The sequence below is a fragment of the Xyrauchen texanus genome, chromosome 27 (genome assembly GCF_025860055.1).
Source record: "Xyrauchen texanus isolate HMW12.3.18 chromosome 27, RBS_HiC_50CHRs, whole genome shotgun sequence".
Taxonomy (NCBI): Eukaryota; Metazoa; Chordata; class Actinopteri; order Cypriniformes; family Catostomidae; genus Xyrauchen; species Xyrauchen texanus.
The window spans coordinates 24,758,744-24,775,068 of NC_068302.1; the positions used below are offsets into that span (position 1 = coordinate 24,758,744).

At 43.5% G+C, this 16,325-nt stretch overlaps 1 protein-coding gene across 1 annotated transcript in view; it reads right to left on the reverse strand.

Annotated features, from left to right (window-relative positions):
* Positions 1-16,050, reverse strand: part of gnai3 (guanine nucleotide binding protein (G protein), alpha inhibiting activity polypeptide 3) — a 33,832-nt gene extending 17,782 nt beyond the window's left edge. Inside the window, exons 1-4 of the mRNA XM_052094041.1 lie at positions 15,500-16,050; positions 2,440-2,482; positions 2,190-2,331; positions 547-704 (exon numbers count right to left, since the gene is read on the reverse strand). Coding sequence (XP_051950001.1) covers positions 547-704; positions 2,190-2,331; positions 2,440-2,482; positions 15,500-15,617 — 461 coding nt within the window. The 5' untranslated portion in view covers positions 15,618-16,050. The remainder of the gene's footprint in view (positions 1-546; positions 705-2,189; positions 2,332-2,439; positions 2,483-15,499) is intronic.
* Between the last annotated feature and the right edge of the window lie 275 nt (positions 16,051-16,325).

The window sequence follows — 16,325 nt, forward strand, 5'->3', positions numbered from 1 at the left end:
GGCTCCTCGCCCCTGCCTCCTATCTCCGGCTGGATATGACGGTTCTGAGTACTACAACTTCAGACCGCTAGACGGGGCCTATGCCAAAGAGACATTACTTTTCTGTTTTATATTCATCAAATAAATGTAATCTTCAATTTCATTCAAGTCTGCGAGTCTTCCTCCTGCGAGTAAGCGCAGTGCAGTTCTAGCGGGAAGACTAGCAGCTGTACATCATCGCACCATTAGCTGGGTAATTCCCAGCCAATCACATGTAAGCCATTGCTTTATAAGTCTGCTCACAATCACATTGCTGTTTCAGTGTGCTAACGCGGCAAACTCCACCACCCCACCACTACCAGTTGAGTCCCGTCCTGCGTGGGGGTAGGCTCCTCGCCCCTGCCTCCTATCTCCGGCAGGATATCACGGTTTCAAGTACTACAACTTCGGACCACCAGATGGGGCATATGCCAAAGAGACATTACTTTTCTGTTTTATATTCATCAAATAAATGTCATCTTCATTTTCACTCAAGTCTGCGAGTCTTCCTGATAGAATTGCTCTTACTATGACGAAGAGTCATTGAGCTGATATTCTCGTGATCTGGCGAAACATGTCTGCACTCCTTCATCCTTCCATAAACGGCAGATGACCCCAGAGAGCTCAGGGGTCATGACCCCTTCCTCTGCAGTGCCGGCAAGCACAAAGAGCTGACGAGCATCGTCCTGATGACAGAAAAGCATCAAAAGAATAATCTGTAAATTCTGCAATGAGATATTTGTTTGCACTATATGTTTGATTTTGTGTGCAACCTGCAATGACAATGCAATACAAAGATGTGTTGTCCATTTGTAGTCTTTGTATTATTTTGTGGTACCACTCATTAGATTTAGTTCAGTCTGCAAACTTGGGTATAACAAATTTATAATATATATTTATTTTTTTGTAGTGCTGTTGGTTCAGCAGCTCAGTGCCATCTTTGAATAGCAGTGCAGGAAACAGGTTTAAAGTCTCTAAACATGAAGCTGATCCACACTGTTCAATTACTTCATTTTGAGCTCCTGTACAGGATGTACAGGCCTACTATTGATTCGTAATACATACTGGTCACAATGAGAACATTATTGGTTCAATTAGGGTAGAGATGTTGGCCAATTACGGTGGTAAAGGAGAAATTATTTATTTTCATTGGGCTATGAGTTCATAACTAATTGGAAATACTTTAGTCCAGGAAAGGCTGTTTAAAGATTTGAGTTTGTTATCTGAAACGTATTTTTTTTTCTCCATAGAACTTAAAGTAAGTTTGGGTTTTCCAGAGGGGGAATTTTTGACATTCTCTGTGTTCTAATACCAGCAATGTGCAGTCTTAGAGAGGTAATTAACATAATTCTGTGTAATCTGCATTTACAAAATAATTGATCATCCTCATGTCATTCCAAATGTTTTTAAATGTTAACTGCTTTGTGTGAGGAGCAAACTGAAATTTATTAAATTATATACAGGTAATATTGCTTGGCGCAAATTTGTCATTAATTATGTAAATTCTGGTGTGATTATGCCATTTTTGTAGTCCATACCACCTGTGTAGACTATTTCAGAACTACAGTTGAGGGGAAAATTATCAGTGGTTAATACTCGGCTCTCTGGAATACTCGATTCTGACTGGTTTATAAATAATTATAAAAAAAAATAAAAAATGTGAATCATTTTCACCGGTTATCTGGGTAGATTCATCTTTCCTGCTTCTTGTATCACTCTGAGATCTTTTCAACTCAAATCAATATTTCATATCCATTTATTTATTTATTAGTGAATTAATAAGCAGTCAGACAGTATTTTTTGCAATATAAAAATCAACAGAACTCAGCTGTTTCAGGGGACACTTTTTCTCATACAGTAACATCATTTTAAATTTAAATTTAAATTTGTTTGGGGTTCTGACAACCTGTTGTGGTTTATATTGCAATAATGACTGGCTGACTGTAGATTATCTCTTACAAAACGCTATATACATATATAGCGAACAAGTCGAATGGACTACTTTTATGATGCTTTACTGGAGCTCCGGAGTCTTTGTATTGCAAGATTCTTCAAAAACCTACTTTTGCTATTCATGGAAAAATAACGGCATACAGGTTTGGAATGACATGAGGGTATGTGATAAAAGAATTTTCATTTTTGAGGGAACTGTTCTTTTAATTAAATCTTACTGCTCTTGCATGATCTTCAAAGTCGATCTTTAAGCGGCCCATGGCCCTGATGATAGCAATGATGGATTGGATAGTGTTGCTGTAAACCACAACTTTATACTGCTTGCACTCTTCATCTGAATAGCCATCCTCGTGAATGATCCTAAAGTAAAACAAATCACCTACTCATGAAGAAATTAAATTAACAACGTCAATTAATAGCTGCCAGTCACATTCTGTCATCATATCATGAAAAATGAAAACCACTCACTTCATTTGCTTGACTATTGTGCTCTTCCCTGATTCCCCAGCACCTAAAAGACAACAAACAACACAGAACGTTGGTAATGACCATGATTTGGCAAATCGATAAATGAAGTTTCATCACATGCTCAGGATAAGGTCGACATTAGACCTCAACCTCCTATTTCACAAGCCCAGCATGAGCTGGAGAACAAGTCATTTGTTTCAGGACACGCTTGCCATATGGTGAGATTAAATGCCCTGTAGATGAAAGGTTTGTTTGATGTTGGTTCCCCCAGCCAAAGGTGATAGGTGAGCTTTTTATAACCAAGTCAAATGACTTATTAACCATGTCTACAACTGCTGGTGGTAGGCCACTTAGATGTACCGTGCCCATCCAATGGCCAGACATGGAGGTTCCAGAGGTCTGGGCGTCGGTGCCAGACTGTGCCCCATCCGTTATAAAGAAGGTCCTTCCTCAGGGGAATCTGCCAGGGAGGTGCTGTCGCGAGAAGCGTGAGGTCCGAGAACCAAGTCTGGGTGGGCCAGTATGGGGCCATGAGGGTGACTTGTTCCTCATCCTCACTGACTTTGCACAGGGTCTGTGCAAGAAGGCTCACTGGGGGGGAGCAGTGCGTATTTGCGCAGCCCCCGGGCCCAGCTGTGTGCCAGTGTGTCTGTTCGGAGAGGTTGGAGTCTCCACTATGCACTGAGCATTATATGCCATGACAGCATGTCTGCTGTGGCATTGTGCTCGCACAGCAACTCTCTCGTGTGCTAGAATCAGCCAGTCAACGTGGTAGTTGAGTATGCGGACGCCCACTTCCCTTAACGGGGCAAGAGCTGCCTCAGTGACTTTTGTGAAGACGCGAGGGGACAAGGACAGGCCGAAGGGAGTACCTTGTACTGATACATCTGGCCGTCGAAAGAAAACCATAGGAAGGGTCTGTGTCGAGGTAGAACCGAGACGTGTAACTACGCGTCCTTCAGGTCTACCAGCGTGAATCAATCTTGACGGCCGGACGCACGTCAAAATGTGTTTCTGAACGGGAGTCTGTGTAAAGCCTGGTTCAGAACTCGCAGGTCTAAGATTGGCCGCAACCCACCGCCATTCTTTGTAACGATGAAGTGAGGGCTGTAGAACCCTTTCCCCATCTCGGCTGAGGGGACAGGCTCTATTGCGCCCTTGTGAAGAAGGGGTGCGAATTCCGCACGCAGGTTGGCGGCATTCTCACCCTGCAACAAAGTGAAGCGGACGCCGCTGAACTGGGGCGAGCACCTGGCGAACTGAATAGTGTAGCCGAGTCGGATGGTCCTGGCCAGCCACCGCAATGGGTTGGAAAGCGTTAGCCATCATGTTCTCGCAGTACATTATTATAAGTGTGTCCCCTACAAATGTACATCATATCTGCTGCAGGATGCATTTAGGCTTAGGTCAATAGTGTCTGCTTCTGATATGTGGCTTGCTGCCCTATTAGCACAAATTTATGGCAGTGTGAGGAAATAACTGTGGGTCTTGGGGGCTAGAGAATCATGTGGAAAATGTATACGGAGAGAGTCTTGAACCAAAGGCATGCTGCAGCTGAGCCAAAACTTTCTACCACATCTGATGAGGCCTTGGCACAAGTAAAAGGTCAATGGGTTATCGATGACTAAGGGAAAAGGAACACAAACCTACTGAAAAAAAAAAAACCTAAGCTGGTTTGCTGGTTTTAGCAGGTCTCCCAGCCTGGTTATGCATTTACAGCTACTGGAGTGAGAGCCACACAACGGCCTGGATGCTTTCCAAGCAGACAGGTCTCACAACAAGGCTGAGCAGAGACACCACGGTACATTAATCTCCATATATACACAATACATCTGTGAACGCTATGAATGGGCATGTGAATAGCTTTCTCCCACTGTAATTACACAGCTAGCTGCTGTAGCATGTGCATTGTGGTTAAGATCACCATTATGATCAAGGCCAGCTTAGCAGAGCCATGCTTTATGATTTATCTCTTTTTCCTTTAGCTCTTTTTCAACAGTGCAGGTTTACACATAGCAATGAGCAGACAGAGCCCAAACCCCATACTGAGCAATATCATCTTGTTTGATTATCAACAAGAGCTAATTTTGCAAATAAGAAGTCCTCCGTCAGTTAACAAGCAGCAAAGTCGTTAAAGAAATAATTCACACGAAACTAAAAATTCTGTCATATTTACTCATCCTCTATTTGTTCCTCCCCATATGCCAATATTATTTTAGTTTCCTAATGTCATTGTTTTCAAAAGTGTGCTTTTGGAGAGAATTTCAGAAAGATTCCAATTTAGGTGGAAGAAAACGGCATTCCAATGTGGATGAGAGGCTATATATAAAAGTAGCTAAATCAATGTGTTCTCAAACTAAAACATATTTGTGTGGACATGTACGTTATTGCTGGAACACAAAAGAAAATTTTTTAAATAATCTTAATGTAGATCTTTCCTTTTATTGACAGATCATGGTGAACACATCTGTCAAGAAGGGTTGGGCAAAATGGCTTCAAAAATGATGTCAATATTTTTCAGCCTATTGACGATATTTGATATTTATCTTGATAATAATGTATTAGCTTTTTAGTATTTAGTATTTTTTTTTTGTATTTATTAGTATTTTTTAATCAGAGGAACCATAGTTTCATCCAAACAGCCATTGTTGCAAGTAGATTCAATGTTTTAAAGGCATAAAATAAAAATCTATTTAAAAATAATGAAGGAATTTTCCCACAGTTTTTCACTAAATAAACAAAAGGGAGATGGAGGTTTTATAATTTTCATTGATATGCACTTTTATATTTTTATTCCATACACATTGAGCCCGATTACATGCACACCAATTAGCTGATTACTCTAAAATCATCTTATTTAAAAAATATGACAAAGCAAGAAATCTTCGCTTACACGACATTTGTAATTATCGCGTTATTCTCTACTTTTTTAAACACGTGTGCACATTGGATGAGCCAGTAAGAACACTGGGTAAGGTGTTTACATGGCACGTGAAACCGGCATAATGGGCAAAAATCTACCAGCGTCGATCGGGTTATTCATAAACCATTTATGGCCTTTACGCCGATAAAAGAATGCGGTTTAGGTTTATTGCGTTTACATGATTGCACGCGTTGTTTGCTTATTAAGCATAATCGGTGTAAGAACGTGCATGTAAACGTGCTCAGTGGTAGCTTTATTAACCTTTTTATATATTTGAACTAAAACATTTTTGTGAATGAACAAAGTGTGCAAACTATTTTACTAATTACATTTTTGGAACCTATTTGAATATTGCAAATATTATTACTGTAGGATCCAGTCAAGTTTTACTATAAATAATATAATATTGAATTATTATTATTTTGAAGATTATATTTGTGTTATACAGAAGTTGTATAATTCTGTCCCATTTACTTCACCTTTACTTAGGGCTTTTATTTTGATACTGAAAGTGCTGCGTGTATTCGACATCGACATGTTTATAATGTTTACAATTTCCATATCTGGTGAAATGCAGTCATCTCCTCCTTTTCTACTATCCTGTACAGTGTGTAGATTTGTATAATAACTTGTAGCTGTTCCTAATGCTTAAACCTGAAGTGCTTTGATTTCACAATTCAAATGCTAAAAACACGAGCCCAAAAAACCTGTGTGTGCATAGATCAGTGCGTCACCGCTGATCTGTGATTTAAAAAAAAATCACATATAACCAATTCGCCATTTTGATGTTACTTTGATTAATTGTGCAGCCCTGAAGGATCGTGAAGTTAACCTACTGATGTGCCTTTTTTTTTTTAAACATAATGGACAAATTAAAAGCATATTAAAATAATTGTGATATACACAATATTGCTTAATTTTATATCATCAGCATGATCATCACGATTATATAGTGATGAATATTCAAAATATCGCCCAGCCCTACTGTCAAGTTCATAAAAAGCAAAAAATAAAAATACAACTTCTAAAGCCATATAGCTTTGTGTAAGGAAAAGAGAGACATTTTTATTATTTACTGATAATCTTCACTTCTGCAGAAGCTCTGAAATTACTTCCACATCTAATAAAAAAATAGCACCTTTGGATGTGATGCACCAGGTTCAATGTCTGTAATGAAACAACATTGATTCTCACATGTCCCGTAACCAAATGTGATATGGCAATTTGAATATGCAGAATGGAGAACAACATTTAAGAGCTGCAGCGAAGGGAAAGATTTTCATTTATTACAACTTTAATTTTGCTCTGTTCCTCACACAACACTATCGTATTGAAACTAGTCATATGGACCACTTTTATTGTATTTATTTATAGTGTTTCTTTTGTCCTTTTTGGAGCTTGACAGACATGGTCACAATGAACTGTTGTTTGTACAAGAGCTGAGTGAAGATACTTCAAAAATGTTCCCTTTGTTTTCCACAGAATTTTCATTTTTGAGTGTTCTATTCATTTAACCAGTGAAATTATAGAGCACATACTCTATATGAAACTAGTTGAATGATCATTTAAATATATTTACTAGCAAATCAAGTATTATTAACAGCTTAGCATGTTATCACACGTTGCTTCAAAACATTTCAACAGCATGACATGTTTCCTGTTATTCTTACACATTTCTCAATTATCATATGATTATTGTGTCAGCTCTGGATGATTTCTTATAGTTTACAAAATAATTAATAAATGAGGAACTCTTTTTGCCCTTTGCATGTTCAAAAATGTATGATCTTAAAACACAAAATTTCTCTGGTTATTCAAGCACTATTACCTAATTTATTTGAATGCTGCTTACATAAAGGCAAAATAAAGAAAAAGAATATCTTCAATCTCTCTGATGATCTAAACATAACAGGCCACTTGAATTCCAGTTCAGCCAGCAGTAACAGCACAGTCACATTAACCTAATGCCCCCGATTCTGCTGATGTCAGGAAAGCCACAGAGCACACAAGGGAAAGCCACAAGTGATTCCCCACAATGTGATTAAGCTCAGACTTCAATGTGAAATGCTAATTGCAATTACAGTCGTGACCAACTTTGATAGACTCTTGCAATCCTTTTGCCTACAGGGATGAAGCCATGTTATCTAAACTTGCCAGCATTATTAAAACAGGAAAACGCAACAGTTGGAGGCCTCTCTAGTTTACTATCTCAGTGTGATCACTCATGCCACAGAGATGTTGGTCTTAAGCCAGCTGTAACCTCAGAACACGACATCCTTGGACAGTTTTTTCAGAGAGGGTTTTATTTGTGGGCTTTATTCTGTGTTTAATGGAGCATGTACTATTCGGCTCATTTAAATGCTTGCCCCACTTCCAGCATACGGTGGGTTTCGGCATTCAAAGTAAAAAGCCAAGCCTACTAACATGCCACAGAACACTGTTAAAATGCCAAAGGGGGAAGGCGTCCATAACTTTAAAGAAAAGAAAAGAGGATTTACGCACATAAATACTTATGCAATGGCATTTTAAATGCTGATCTACTGAAATGAATGCCATGTCTTGGATATTGTCTACATTTGCCAATGGCTTACCTGCCTTTGTAAGACTAAGCCTTAAAAAATTAAAACATCACAGTGGGGAATATGACAAGATTTCAAGATTAGAGGCATAAAAGAACATTCAATCTGATTGTTGTTTCCACATCCAACATACTGTAACTCTTGACTGTTTAATCTATTACGACAACTCTAGACTTGTTTTGACAGAGAATCAGCATGTAGAAAAACAGTCCAAAGGAAAATGACTCGGTTACTAACGTAACCTCGGTTCCCTGAGAGGAGGGAACGAGTATTGCGTAAGTAGCTTACGCTATGGGAAACCTCCGTTTCTAGAGAAATATTGAAGTCTTTATGTAAAACACATTGCAGCTGCACAGCAGACAGTAATGAGCGAGGCAGCTCGGTCATTGGCTGTGCTGCGGCAACTGCTTGAACCAATGACGGGGCGACTCTGAACGCGCGTCCAATGGGCGCGCGCCACGCGTTCGCGCGCTCAGAGCCCGCCGAAATTAGCATAGCCAGGCTATATAATGGGTACCCCGTCATACGAGTTCCTTTAGGTTCAATCGACTGAAGCGAACTGACCAAGCACAAGCACGGCAGCTTACGCAATACTTGTTCCCTCCTCTCAGGGAACCGAGGTTACGTTAGTAACCGAGTCGTTCCCTATCGAGAGGTCTCTCCTATTGCGTAAGTAGCTTACGCTATGGGAACACCATGTAAAACGCTGTGCGTGCTGACTTCGCTCTATAAAGCCAGAGGCAGATGCCTGAGCCTTAAAGCAAAGTGATTATTCCACGAGCCGGCCAACGGCGAGCTACATAATGGGATAGTATAGAGCACCCTTCCAAGGTGGTCCATGGTGGGGCGCTCATAGTACATACACAAGCACATATCTTATGTACTGAGTTTTCTATGTGCTGATATGCATAAAAAATCCTTTAAGTCAGTCAGAGACGGACCTTGTAAGGGAGGAGATAATGCTCAGCATATACATACTCCAGTCCATTCTACAGTCAGGCTGATAGAATGTAGGAATGCATTTTTCTATGTACTGGCATGCATAAAAAATCCTCTGAGTCAGTCAGAGACGGACCTTATAAGGGAGGAGATAATGCTCAGCATATACATACTCCAGTCCATTCTACAGTCAGGCTGATAGAATGCTGGAATGCATTTTTCAATGTATTGATATGCATAAAAAATCCTCTAAGTCGGTCAGAGACGGACCTTATAAGGGAGGAGATAATGCTCAGCATATACATACTCCAGTCCATTCTACAGTCAGGCTGATAGAATGTTGGAATGCATTTTTCAATGTACTGATATGCATAAAAAATCCTCTAAGTCGGTCAGGGACGGACCTTATAAGGGAGGAGATAATGCTCAGCATATACATACTCCAGTCCATTCTACAGTCAGGCTGATAGAATGTTGGAATGCAATGAGGGGACCTGTAGGTTATAAAACCTGATAAATGTCGAAGGCGAGGCCCAGCCTGCCGCCGCACAAATATCTTAAATGGGTATCCCACTCGACCAAGCCCACGAGGAGGCCATGCTCCTCGTAGAGTGAGCTCTGACACCTAAGGGGCATTGAAGGCCCTTGGCTTCATAAGCTAGCGCTATAGCATCCACTATCCAGCGCGATATTCTTTGCTTTGAGACTGCGAGACCTTTAGTGCGGCCGCCAAAGCATACGAATAATTGTTCCGTCTGTCTGAACAGGGCAGAACGTTCCAAATATACTCTGAGCGCCCTGACGGGGCAGAGTAAATTAGCGTCGCTTTCGTCTGCTGGGGACGATAGTGCTGCCAGAGATATCACCTGTGCTCTGAAGGGTGTGGAGAGCACTTTAGGAATATACCCGTGCTTTGGCCTAAGGACAGCTCTGCAGTCGTTAGGTCCAAATTCCAGGCAAGCAGCGCTTGACGACAGCGCGTGCAGGTCGCCCACTCTCTTGACTGAAGCGAGCGCCAGCAAGAGCGCAGTTTTGCTGTTTAAGGTGCACGGTTCGGAGAGGTTCTAACGGGGCACTCTTGAGTGCGTCCAGGACCGTGGCCAGGTCCCAGATCGGCACCGAGGGGGGGCGAGGAGGGTTCATCCTCCTAGCGCCTCTTAGGAAACGAATGATTAGATCGTTTTCCCTAATGAATGTCCTTTATCAGGATTGTGCGACGCCGCTATGGCAGCCACATAGACTTTGAGCGTGGAGGGTGTGCGACCCGCCTCCAGCAGCTCTTGCAAAAGGCGAGTACTCTTGGTATCTCACACGATTTGGGGTTCAAGCTCTTGGTATCACACCAGTCACTGAACACTTTCCACTTTTGGGCATATAAGCGCCTCGTAGAGGGTGCTCGCGCCTCAGTGATGGTTCTCAAAACTCCACTGGGGAGGTTCTCGGGAACCCGTTGAGGGGCCATGCATGGAGGGCCCTCCATAGAGTGCAGGGAGCTCAACCTAAGTCCACCCTGGCGATTTATATACTGAAACTACCGTCATGTTGTCCGTTCGGACCAGGACGTGTTCGTTTTTCAGGTACGGAAGCAGGGCTCTGAGAGCCAAGGCGACCGCCTTCATTTCCAGACAGTTTATATGTAGGCGCTTTTCCGGGTTTGACCAAAAGCCGGAGACAGGCCTGCCCTCGTAAAGGGCCCCCCATCCTATTTTGGAGGCATCTGTCGTGATCATTTTTCTCTGCGTGTTCACGCCCAGACTCACGCCGGTTTGATACCAGTTGATGGCTTTCCAGGGCGTCAGGGCTTTTATACAGCCGCGATTCGCTCTGATCAAAAAGTGGCCCGAGCGCCACGCGTGAGTGGGGACACGGCTCTTGAGCCAGCGCTGGAGAGGACGCATGTGCAACAATCCTAGCTGGAGTACAGCTGATGCCGAGGCCATGAGACCGAGCATTCTTTGAAATCGTTTGACAGGGGCGCGCGCGCCCTTTCTGAATGATGTTGCAAGGCGTCGAATAGAGAGCGCGCTCTGATGAGAGGCGCTGTCATCTGCACTGAGTCTAGCACTATTCCCAGAAGAGATATTCTGGCTGGGGGATAGCACGCTCTTTGCAAAATTGATTCTCAGACCCAGGCATTCTAGATGGCTGACAATCCAAGATCTGTGCGTCGTTAACTGACCCTCTGATTGTGCTATGATTAGCCAATCGTCGAGGTAATTCAGTATTCGCACTCCCCGCTGTCTCAGGGGGGAAAGTGCCGCGTCCATACATTTCGTGAATGTACGGGGGGCCAATGATAGGCCGAATGGTAGTACTGTGTACTGGTATGACTGTCCCTCGAAAGCGAATCTCAGAAAAGGCCTGTGATGAGGCGCTATCGGAATGTGAAAGTAAGCGTCTTTCAAATCCACTGATAAAAACCAACCCCAGGGGCGAACTTGCGCGAGGATATGTTTGGTTGTTAACATTCTGAACGAGCGAATCATAAAAGCTTTGTTCAGATGTCTGAGATCTAGGATGGGGCGGAGGCCACCGTCCTTTTTCGGGACGAGAAAATAGCGGCTGTAAAAACCCGCCTCGCTCATAGAGGGAGGAACAGTTTCTATAGCGCCCTTCTCTATCAGTTCGAGCACCTCGGTGCGTAGAACATGTGACACATCTTTCCTCACTTTCGTCTGTGATGCTTGCGGCATGAGACAGAGAACTGTTTGAAACTGTATGTGCAGCGCTTATGGGTGGGGGTGCATCTACTGTAGTAGGCACGCGCGCCACTTTCATAAAGCCTCCCGCTCGCGGCGGAGTGTTTTTGGCCATGCATACAGTGTTTGTAACTGTGGGAATGCGCACTTTAGTGTGGACACGTGACCCCTTAGTAACACAGGCAGAAAATGTGCTAACACTGAGCTTACAGCTCTCAGAGGCGCGGGCGCGCGCTGAGCAGCTGTGTTGAGTGCCGAGTGCAGGGGTGCGTGTGAGATTACAGGCACGCGCGCTATCTCCGTAATGCTCGCAGCCGGAGAAATGTTTGAAACTGTATAGACAGTGTTTACAGGTGGGGGTGCATACATTGTAATAGGCACGCGCGCCACTTTCATAAAGCTTCCCGCTCTTAGCGGGGAGTTTCTTGGCTCGCGCGTCACATCTGTGCTGCTCGCGACATGAGCCAGAGAATTGTTTGAAACTGTATGGGCAGTGCTTATGGGTGGGGGTGCATATACTGTAGTAGGCACGCGCGCCACTTACATAAAGCCTCCCGCTCGCGGCGGGGTGTTTTTGGTCATGCATACAGTGTTTGTAACTGCGGGAGTGTGCACTTTAGTGTGGACACGTGACCCCTTAGTGACACAGGCAGAAAAGGCGCGGGCGCGCTGAGCAGCTTTGTTGAGTGCAGTGGTGCGTGTGATATTACAGGCACGCGCGCTATCTCCGTAATGCTCGCAGCAAGAGCTGGAGAAATGTTTGAAACGACAGTGTTTACGGGTGTACATTGTAATAGGTACGCGCGCCACTTCCATAAAGCTTCCCGCTCTTAGCGTGGAGTTTCTTGGCTCACGCGTCGCATCTGTGATGCTCGCGGCGTGAGCCAGAGATCTGTTTGGAACTGTATGGGCAGCGCTTATGGGTGGGGGTGCATCTACTGTGGTAGGCACGCGCGCCACTTTCATAAAGCCTTTTGAAGTTTTTGGCCATGCATACAGTGTTTGTGTGTAGGGGTGCGTGCAGGACAGCAGGCACGCGCGCTACATTTATAGTATTTCCCGCTTTTACTGGGGAAGTGTTTATAACTGTGGGAACAGTGCTTGTGTGTAGTGGTGCATACTGCATACATGGCAATAGGCACACGATCTACATTTATGGGGCGTCCAGCTCGAGCTGGGAAAGTATTCGGCACTGATTGGACAGTATTGATATGTGGGAGTGCGCACTTTAGTGTGGACACGTGACCCCTTAGTGACACAGGCAGAAAATTACTCTTGTGATTTCTGTGTGTCGCCGTTAAAACGGCATTTGATTGCAGGTGAACGAGTTCTGTGACTGGCCCATTGACTGCTGTACAGACATTTCCAGCCGCCTGTAAGGGGACTGGGTAATGTTTTACACGTTTTGCTCGCTGCATTGAAGCGTTCAGCGAACTCTCTTACCGTGCTGGTGCCCGTGCTCGTGTCCGCTAATGTCGACGGCGCGGGGTCGAAGGCTGAGCCCGGCCAGTCGTCGGATGCAGCGCCAATTGGAAAGGCTGTCATCCTTTTCACCGTCGTCCCCTGGCGCGCCGAACGAGATGAAACCCACCGCTCTGTTGGAGGGGTGCCGGTCCGTCTGCGTGAATTGGACTGGCGGCGGGGAGTTCTCGGGTGGTGGTGAAGCACGCGGGGACTGGCCCGGCGTGACGTCACTGAAGTCCGCGTACTCTGGCGGCCTCCGTGAGCGGCGCTTTTTTCTTGCGCGGCTCGAACAGAGGGGACGGCAGCACGGTGGTAGCAGGCACGTTCGAGCGTGCGGCTCATTGAGGCCCAGGGAGTCACATTCGGGGCATCCGCCTCGAGTGAAAGCAGCTTCTGCGTGGTCAGGTCCCAGGCAGCGAGTGCAGATAATGTGATGGTCCCTGTCAGGAAGAAGGCCTCTGCACGAGGCGCAGGTCGAAGGTATTTGGAACAACGCCTCGAATTTGCTCTTTTACTAAATACAAAAAGTGTCGCAAAGGCGAACACTTGCAAAGTAGCTTAGTAAAAAGGATATAGTGATGCGCGCCGGATGGCGTAGCAGAAGCCTTCGAAGGCGGCTGAAGGCGCTGGCGTCCTCTTAGCAGTCCTGCTTTAGGCTTGTCAACGGCAGGCGAAAGACTCCAACAATCCGGAGGATCCAGCGAAGAGGAGGTCTTCGCTGAAGGAGATTAAATCTAAAGAACTCGTATGACGGGGTACCCATTATATAGCCTGGCTATGCTAATTTCGGTGGGCTCTGAGCGCGCGAACGCGAGTTCAGAGTCGCCCCGTCATTGGTTCGAGCAGTTGCCGCAGCACAGCCAATGACCGAGCTGCCTCGCTCATTACTCTCTGCTGTGCAGCTGCAATGCGTTTTACATAAAGACTTCAATATTTCTCGAGAAACGGAGTTTTCCCATAGCGTAAGCTACTTACGCAATAGGAGAGACCTCTCGATAGGGAACTATCCCACACAACTATCAGAGATATCATTCCATACTAGACCACTCCTCTCACAAACAATATAGCAGTTTCCGCAGAACAGAGATTTCAACTCCCTGCCACAAGGAAAATGCTACAAAACATGAACATCCTTCAAAAGGGAAAATGTTTAGCTTAAATTTCTTAAGATTAAGCCATTATTTGTATCCTTGTCTAATTATATTGTTAAAAAAATAAAGAGTCAAACCACAGTCAGTTAGTTGTAGGTCTGTTCTATCTTTTACTTGCCTGTAATGATTATATTTATGAGGTTATTATATAGATCTGTGTTACTGCTTTTACACTGTTTTGCATGCAGGAGAGCCACGTTTTTTAGATGGCACATCAAGTTAAAGAAATACTTTGGGTTAAATTTAAGTTAAGCCCAATCAACAGCATTTGTGGCATAATAACGACAACCACAAAAAAAATTGTAATCCTGTGTTACAGTGAGGCACTTAGGCTACAATTGAAGTGAATGGGGCCAATTTTTGGAGGGTTTAAAGGCAGAAATGTGAAGCTTACATTTTATTAAAGCACTTACATTTATTCTACTGTTAAAACTTGTGTTTTATTTGAGCTGTGTTAGTTTTTGGATATAGTTTTTGGATATAGGCCTAACTTTACAAATAAAAAGATAATAAGCAATTGTATCACACTAAAAGCATGTTAACACACATATTGTTTACGTCTTGTGGCTATACTAGTGAGTGCCTCACTACCCAGAATTGAGCTTTATTTATTTATTTTTTTTAAAGAAAAGGAGGGACACGTCGAAATTAATCGTTGTGGTAATCAACATGCCTCAAATATTGTCGATTGTACTTGACCAGTATGGAACCCGGGATCAACTGTTAAAAACTCGTCTCGAGACACCGGCGCACGAGGCGATGCGTCAAGATTTTATATATTTCTTTAAGCAAAATACGCGTTCGGTGTGAACGGCCCCTAATACTCCACAACAGCAATGATCGTTTCCATTCGTGACTCCATTCACTTTTGACAGCTGGAATACCGCCAAAATCGCACTACTACTTTTTACTACTTTCCTTAGCTGTGTTTAAAGTGTGAGGGTGTGATTATCATAGAACGCAAGCCTCACCAGGTTTAAAATTAGGTAATAAAGAATGTTTTGGGACACTGTGGAGCATTACGACTGATAAACATGTTTTGAAAACACACCGAGCCAAAAATTCTAATACAAACGCCACTTAACATTCTGAATAACTTGCTCAGACATATTTAGGCTATCTACAGGACGTCTACTGGATATCTTACAGGTTTTGTTGAATGGTTCTGGAAGTATTTTTTTCTTTGAAAGAAAAAACACCAATACGCGCACTCCATCTGCAACACAGCATTAATTAAAACAGCCTAGTTGCATTAAAGCACCGACTCTTTCAGTATCTGTGAGTTAAAGGTCAACTGTATCATACCGAGCAGCAGTAGTTTGACTTCTCTGGATGCTTTCTCTCCGTCCTCTCGCAGGTTCCGATCAATCATCTTACTCCTCTCCGTCGCTGCTTTATCTTCAGCACTTAATGTGCAACCCATTTTTTCAAAACGTTTATAAAAAAGGGGACAAGGGAATAATATAACCTTCAAAACTGTACGTTGTAGTTGGGAGCTATCTTCTCCTACAGCACGCAGAATAACGAAGAAAGAAAAGGCGTTGGCAGGTTCTCAGACGATGCTTCCAGGGTATGGAAACAGATATACTTTAACACATATTCAAACGGCGGTTCTGATAACGTTAAGGTTAATCATCGGACCGTGACCCTCTGAAACTACATGGGCAGGAACTGCGCAAAAGGAGCCAAAACCAGTTAACCGTTGACTATGCAATGACTAAAAAGTTTCAAACTCTTTATCTTCTGCGGTTTGTTTTTGAACGCCAGTTTAAAAAAATATCTTAGCAAAAAATGAATCGAAGACTGTATCCGAAACATGCAAATGTCCCGAAGTGGATTGCAGTAATCTAGGATGAAGTTTGAAATAAAGCGCAGACGCACGTTGATGCGCCCGCAGGATAGAATGCAGCGATGCGAGAAAGCAATGGTCGAGGAATTCTGGGACACGTAGTTCAACAAAATCCAGTCTGTCCAATGTCTTAAATTCAATCAAAATCCAATTCGTTACATTATATAACTATTTATCATGTTATTTATTTCACTTCAGGGGTTGTAAGAATGCTAGTTAAGAATGGTTCCCAATAGACTATATTTGCAATGCGCTTAGGCTATTATTTAAGAGCAACTACAT